The sequence below is a fragment of the Phytophthora sojae genome (genome assembly GCF_000149755.1).
Source record: "Phytophthora sojae unplaced genomic scaffold PHYSOscaffold_2, whole genome shotgun sequence".
Taxonomy (NCBI): Eukaryota; Oomycota; class Peronosporomycetes; order Peronosporales; family Peronosporaceae; genus Phytophthora; species Phytophthora sojae.
Genome location: NW_009258116.1, coordinates 10,588,543 through 10,595,105, shown reverse-complemented (window position 1 = coordinate 10,595,105; position 6,563 = coordinate 10,588,543). Strand labels below are relative to the sequence as shown.

Below are 6,563 nucleotides of genomic sequence, written 5' to 3'. Positions count from 1 at the left end.
CTCCGAGGGCAGCAACAACGTCCGCGTGACTCGCGTGGACTCGCCGCGTCCAGCGCGTGAGATCCTCCGCAAGAGTTCACTGCGTGGGGGGTCCGTCGTGTCGTTGGCGTACTCAACAGAGCACCATTTACTCAGCTCCGGATGCAACGATGGCACGATTCAAGTCTGGAGTATAATTTCCGCCTCGGATGAGGGGGACGCTGGAGCTCCTCGGAAGGGGCAGGAGAATACGGACTTCGCCACTCCACTCTTTGCGGTGCAGTTGGCTCAGTCTCCCGTCGTGGAACTCGCCATTGGAATGTGTACCGGATGCGGAGCCAATGGAAGCAGCAGCAACATGTTCCTCGCGGCAGGATACCAGAACCGCCGAGTCGATGTTATTGCGATGAACGGACAGGCTCACACCTGCGTGGCCTCCACCACATTGTACGTGTTGTCTTTGAGGTATTCTCTCCATTTTGCCTGACGAATGTGTTGCCTTGTAGGAATCCGCCTCAAACCCCGGACTTCTCGCGGTTAAGTGGAACTTTATCGTTGACAATCCATGGTCAACTTCCTGTGCTGCTGGCGCACTGGCGTTCATTCAGACGCGAGTATGGCGTTGATGCCATTGCAGCTTGGGAGCTGGTGAATGGTAGTGGGAACTCGATCACAAGTCCTCGGGGTGGCGCAGGGGGAAACACCAGTGGAGGAGGAGCTATGACCGAGTGGTGGAATGTTTCCAGCTCCTCACTACTTCGTGATGGGGGCTATCGTGGACTTGGCAATAACCAGATTTTGACTGCTGTACTAGCCACAGATACCATTCTGTGGCAGAACTCTTTGGCGGTCTATGCGAGCACCACGGAGCGTCGGGCGGTGTTCCTCCTTGATGTTCAGCAGAACCAAACGGGCTCAAGAACCGAAACCGAGCCTAAGATACCTCCCACGCTCAGCACAACGACCCAGCTCACGCTAGCGCAGTATCACGACTATCCCGTAGGTCTGCCGTCGTCTCAGCTCCAAATCGCCGTGAAGACCAGCGCCAAAGGCAATCCAGTCCTCAAACTGCAGCGATTCTCACAGCTCTCGGGGCGATTGACGGGCTCCAGCGACCAGCTTCCAGACTGGAAGAGCCAACGCAGTGTTCCATTGGTCCCATTTCAAGTTATTGGCAGTAGCCACCAGTCTGCTGTGTGCATTAAACTACGAGAGAAAGGTGACGACGCTGCCTCGAATGGCGTCCGTCCGTCGTCGTTCTATTTCGTAGTACTCGATCTTGATCCCACCGTGGACACTGCAGTGAATGATGCGATGGCTCATCCAGACGATGAAGAAGGCGCGATAGCTCCGAGTTCACTACCAGCGATCGAGTTGAAGTGCGGCCTGCTACAGTACGACGCTCGCGATGTGTGCTTCGGCATGACTCCGTCCACTGAAACCCCCGATGCAGCCAAGAGTCCAGCGTATTTGCTGTTGATCCTCTCGAAGGCAGGAGACACACTCAGCTTCCAGGCGGCACGTGATCCTAGTAACGACGCTGGATCCAAGGTGAAGCAGAATCAGCCCGTTCGGCGTATTTTCCCGACACCGCTGTTACTCCCAGCAAGTTCTCCGCTCCAGGGTGCTGTGGTCTGTAAGGTGTTATACCTTCTGGAGTCAGAGCGTCTAGTGATCAGTGGCGACGACCTGTCCGTGCCTGAAAACTCGTCGTCGTCTTGGGTGTGTGGACCAAATGAACGCGTCGTCGACGCTCAGTGGAACTCTTCGTCTTGTGCTCAGATCGGCCCGCACGATTCACAGCAGCGGCTTCTCTTGGCTGTGTCAACAACTCGGCGTATCGTGGTGCTGTCGCCCGAGCTCCGAGAGTTGCGCGCTTACGACTTCATGAACGACCTCATGGGGACACCCGAGAGTTTGTTGTGGGTCTCTCAGACGCTGTTGTACGCTACAGAAGGACAGCAAGTGCGCTACGTCACTCCAGTCGCCAACCACCTCCAGAATGATCCAAGCCGGCTATTGTGCAGCATCGCAGCCGAACTTGACGCTCGTCCTGGTTTCACCCGGTCCAGCGTCCAGCTTGTGTCTCTGTGTGGAGACCGACTGTGCTACTCCGTCTCCAATCCAGCTACGCTTCACAGCCGATTGTCACTGCACTCCGTCGGGTTATGTGAGCCATTGTTGTTGGGTTTTGCAGTCCCTAACGCCACTCTCCGCCGTGTCTTCGAGCGTGAGGTGCTAGCATTCACACTGATGAACGACGACAGCGATCGCCCCGTGTGCTCAATCACAGACGCAGTGCTGGAGACTGCGTACCATTCCTTTGGCTGGAAAGACAAAGTGTTGAAGGTGCTGAAGACGCTGATCAGCTCTCAAGAGAAATCCTCAACCGCGGTCGCAGCTACCGACGGAGCTGCGCCTGCCGCTCCGTCGTCAAACTATAGCCGAACGTCTCTGCTGTCTCGAGCGGTGATGGGGTCGATATTCCTTGACGCCCACAAGTGGGAAGACTTCCTTCGCGTGTTCCTCGCCCATGACCCAGCGTTGGAAGAGTACGTGGTTGCCATCGATTCCGATGGCGCGGCTAAGTTGCCGTCGCGAATGGGGCCAACAGCGCGACGCTTTCGACAGCTCGCGGTTGTATTCGAAAGCATCGGGCAGCCGCACTGGGCCATGCGTTGTCTCGATCTCTCGGGAGACGACGAAGCTCTCATGACGATGATCCGCAAGTTTAGTACCTCGTCGTCTTCAGAAGTGCTGGACTCGCTTCAGAAGTCGTGGACGAAGCTGAACCCGCCGTTAAGTGCCATCACGAAAGCTTCAATGGGGCAGGACCCTCAATCGTCTGGGGCTGGACAGCAGGATCCCTTCTCGATCCTCTGCTGCGAGACGCTAACACAGCCAATGCGTCGAGGACGTCTGCTCAACACTGTCGCGCCACTTGATCGTCTCAAGCTACCAGCCGAGAAGCTGTCGAACCAAGACGAGGGAGCGAATGACACGACGCGTGCTGGAACTCTCGCTTGGAAGCGTTTAGCTCCGGAGGATGCGAGTGAGTGGCTGGGAGTATCAACCAAAGCGCGACTTGCTACGACGGAGCCGCGTGCGCCCAACTACTCCATCTTTGCCGTCGAGGCTTCAGCCGCCACCGGATCACTATTCGGTAGCGACGCTGGTTCAAGACCTGCCGCGTTCTGTCCATCAGCTTCAAGTGCAGCAGCAGACGCAGCCGCTAGCGCGAAGATGACCATCGGACCCTTTCAAGACGAAGAGGACGCTGTGGTGGCGTATTGGCGGTTCGAAGAAGGCGCGACAGCGGCTGAGAAGCAGGCGAACGGTGAAGCAGCATCACCCGATGGGGTTGAGTGTTTGGACACTTCCAAGCGTGAGAACACGCTGCGTCTCCTTGGTAATGTGGTGAACCTCGTCGAATCGACGGCGCCAGTCGATCGGGGTGAGCCTGGTCGTATCCCTGAAGAGTTCGCTCTGCGCTTCCCTTCATCAGAGACATCGCCTTCCTCACTGCCGTCAAGTGGCTGGGGAGTTCAATGCCCCGTTCGACCAGGCAGCACTCTTGATGTCGGCACAGCCTTCGATGAAGACCCGTACCGTCGTGAGTTCACGTTCGAGGTGTGGATCCGCAACTACAAAATGCACGCGCAGGTCCAGAAGCTGCTTGAGGACGACGAGGAAGTCCCAGCCACGATGTCCGGTGGAGTGCGTCAAGTGTTGGTGTCTCGACGGCGTGTCGACAGCCTCGACGACGGCGTCAAAGGTGGAGACGTCTCTGGTCCTGCCTCTTGGGAGCTGGTTATCGATGAGGACGACTTCTTGGTGCTGACGTTCGCGAACCAGCAGCTCCGAGCCTCGCAGAAGATGGAGCACAGTGGCAACCAAGGCTGGCGTCACGTGGCCTTCACCGTGGACGTGTCGTCACCACAACGCGTCGGTCTCAAGCTCTTCCTGGACGCGCGTTGTGTCGGTGAATCCCAGACAACCCCCAGCAGCCAAACCGTGTCCAAGCCGTCCAAGCTGCTGCTCGGGTGGCGCATGCAGGACTACGAGGTGACGGAGGTGCGCCTCTGGGCCACAGCTCGCTCAGCCGACCAGTTGAGCGACATGCGCGAGAACTACTTGGGCCTGGCCGAGGCCAAGCGCCGCATGAAGATCGCCATCCACCAGCGCAACTGCACGTGCGAGAAGTGCGTGTCACGTCGAGCCCAAAGCGCTGTGGGTGCTGCAGCAGGCGGAGCTCCGCGCTTGGGTCTGCCACTCAGCACTCCACTCGCTCCACCGTCACGCCAACGACGCGTTGTCCCGCAAGCCAAGCCGACCTAAACCAGCAACACCAAATAGTCAAGACACTTACGCAGAGGGGCAGCAGTTGTTTGGTAGTCAAAAAGACCCTTTCATTATCTTTCAAACCGATTTGTTAAAGCATCCGAGCGAGCTGAGGGAGTAGCCCACCCAAACACCGCGTTGCTGCTGGAAGAAACCTCGCAAGAACGACCAGGCAGTTAGCACCTTACAGGCACTGCTTGATGAACTTGTTGATCTCGGCGCCGCGGTTGCCAGCGTCGCCGCCCTCAGCGAAGTGCAGCAGCTTCTTGGTGTAGCCGCCGTTGGGGGACGACAGCTGGAAGGGCCACAGGAAGTTGGCGGCCTGCTTGAAGTGCTCGCCGACCGTGAAGACCTCGTGGATCAGGTCCTCGATACAGATGATGCCGACGTGGCCCAGGGACTTCTCGATCACGGCGTTGTCCGTCAGGGGGATACGCTGGCCACGGACCTTGCCGAATCCGCGCTTGTAGATCAGCTCGCGGGTGACCTTGAGGTTGGGGTAGCCGTACGTCACGAAGGGCTCGACCAGGCGCAGCATGTTGATGGTGGCCTTGTTGAGCTTCACGAACACGCCGTTCTGGATCTGGCGCAGACGCAGGAGCTGCAGGATCTTGCGCACCTTGGGGGACACGCCGATGATACCGCGGATGCGGATCACGAAGGCGAACTTGGCCTCAGCGGGCACGTAGAAGTTGCCCGTGGACTTGGCCTGGCGCCGCAGGATCACGCTCTGCTTCTCGAGCTGTTGGATGATACACAAGTTGATAACAGTTAGAGATACTGGTCTCTATCTGGTCGGATAGATAACGGGGCTAGCCTTACCTGACGGTACTCCTTGACGTACTTCTCGGCGCTCTTGAAGGCGATCTGGCGGACCTTCTTGCGGTGGACCTTGTCGGCGGCGGCCTTGGCGGCGCGCTTGGCCTTCACCTGCTCGAGCGTGCGACGCTTCTTGAGGATCGACTCAGGGACGAGACTGTAGAAGATAACACAAAAGAGAGTTAGGACGGGATGCATGACGCATCGGTGGTGGGCCAGGCCAAGCCCAGCGCGCTCAGCGGAGCCGACTGCCTCCTTCTCCTTCTCTATCTGATAGAGGGAGGGGGCAGTGGCTCCAAAGAGGCCGCTCCCGACACACCCGTCACAGTTCCATTTGAGTGGAGTGGCGCCGTCATCAAGTTTGACAGCCCCACACACACCAGGATCCTCCACGAATGCTGCCATTAGAGGCACATTGGGAGATGTTGGAGAGGTCGACCCCCTAACTTAATAGAGAAAGAAGACCCCTCCGTATCGATTTAAAGAGAAGAGCGCGCCTCAGCTTGGACGCGGAGGTCGGCTTAGAGGACGCGCTTTACTCTCACGATCCATCCGTGCGTCGCCCTCCGCTCAAGCGGAGGGTGGAGAGACGCAGGAGACAATCCATGATCCAGCAAGTAGAGAGAGGAGGAGGCGCTGGGGCCTGGCGCGCGCTCGCTTCAGACGGCGACGTACACTTTCGGGGCAGCGGGAGCCATGGTGCGACTATTAACTTCCGGTTTGAAAAGTGAGGAGCGCCAATAGGGCGTGCCACACCAACAAGCGGATTGAATGGCCGAGACGCGGCGCCCGCATCGATTGGATGAAAGTGGGGCGGACGAACGGCAGATGATTGGCAGAAACAAGGCGGAGCAATAATGTCTGTGATTGGTTGATGCGATTACCTACAACCCTTTATAGGAAGGGTTGTAGGATTCAACAATACGTGAATGGGGTCGCTGCTGTTCAACGCGGCGCTGCTGGGCGGAGGCTTCGTGCTCGGCCGCGTGCCGCTGCTGCCTCTGGCTGCGCAGCTCCTGGAGGAGCTCCATGCTCTACCTACTGCGCGCAAGGTGAGCGTGGAATTATACTCAGTTTTAGAGGAGTTGTCGTGGATATTAACGTTCAATCAGGTGGTCATGCTGACGCTCGTGACGCTGCTGGTGGCGCTGTACGTGCTCGGGGTGCTGCTGCCGCTGCGCTGGGTGGCGACGCAAGTGAGTGGTATTCCTATATAGATGGAGACGCTGTGTATCTGACGGAGTTGTGCTGCTAGGAGTCGGAGAAGGCCACTGCGAGACGCGAGCAGCCGGAAGCCACGTCCTTCCGACGCGAGCTGCGGCGTCGTGGCAGCTACAGCATGAGCTACGTCACGGACATCAAGGCGCACGTGTTCGCTCGCTGCTAGATGCAGAAGAAAGAAGCTGGAGAGGAGGACGGTTCGG

The 6,563-nt window shown here is 58.1% G+C and overlaps 3 protein-coding genes across 3 annotated transcripts in view; 2 read left to right on the top strand and 1 right to left on the bottom strand.

Annotated features, from left to right (window-relative positions):
• PHYSODRAFT_481754 (hypothetical protein) overlaps positions 1–4,317 on the top strand; it is a gene marked incomplete at both ends in the record, with an annotated part of 5,772 nt that extends 1,455 nt beyond the window's left edge. The window contains 3 exons of the mRNA XM_009523122.1: positions 486–717; positions 775–3,142; positions 3,209–4,317. Coding sequence (XP_009521417.1) covers positions 486–717; positions 775–3,142; positions 3,209–4,317 — 3,709 coding nt within the window. The remainder of the gene's footprint in view (positions 1–485; positions 718–774; positions 3,143–3,208) is intronic.
• A 48-nt stretch (positions 4,318–4,365) lies between these two features.
• PHYSODRAFT_285152 (hypothetical protein) lies at positions 4,366–5,852 on the bottom strand. Its single transcript, XM_009523121.1, has 3 exons — positions 5,815–5,852; positions 5,143–5,296; positions 4,366–5,062 (listed from the first exon to the last, which is right to left on the bottom strand). Exons 1-3 carry the CDS (start codon positions 5,835–5,837, stop codon positions 4,505–4,507), a joined length of 735 nt encoding a protein of 244 aa, XP_009521416.1. The 5' UTR covers positions 5,838–5,852; the 3' UTR covers positions 4,366–4,504.
• A 216-nt stretch (positions 5,853–6,068) lies between these two features.
• On the top strand, positions 6,069–6,526 carry PHYSODRAFT_481428 (hypothetical protein; the record flags this gene model as incomplete). The annotated part of the gene is made up of 3 exons (XM_009523120.1): positions 6,069–6,191; positions 6,252–6,335; positions 6,395–6,526. 3 exons carry the CDS (start codon positions 6,069–6,071, stop codon positions 6,524–6,526), a joined length of 339 nt encoding a protein of 112 aa, XP_009521415.1.
• Between the last annotated feature and the right edge of the window lie 37 nt (positions 6,527–6,563).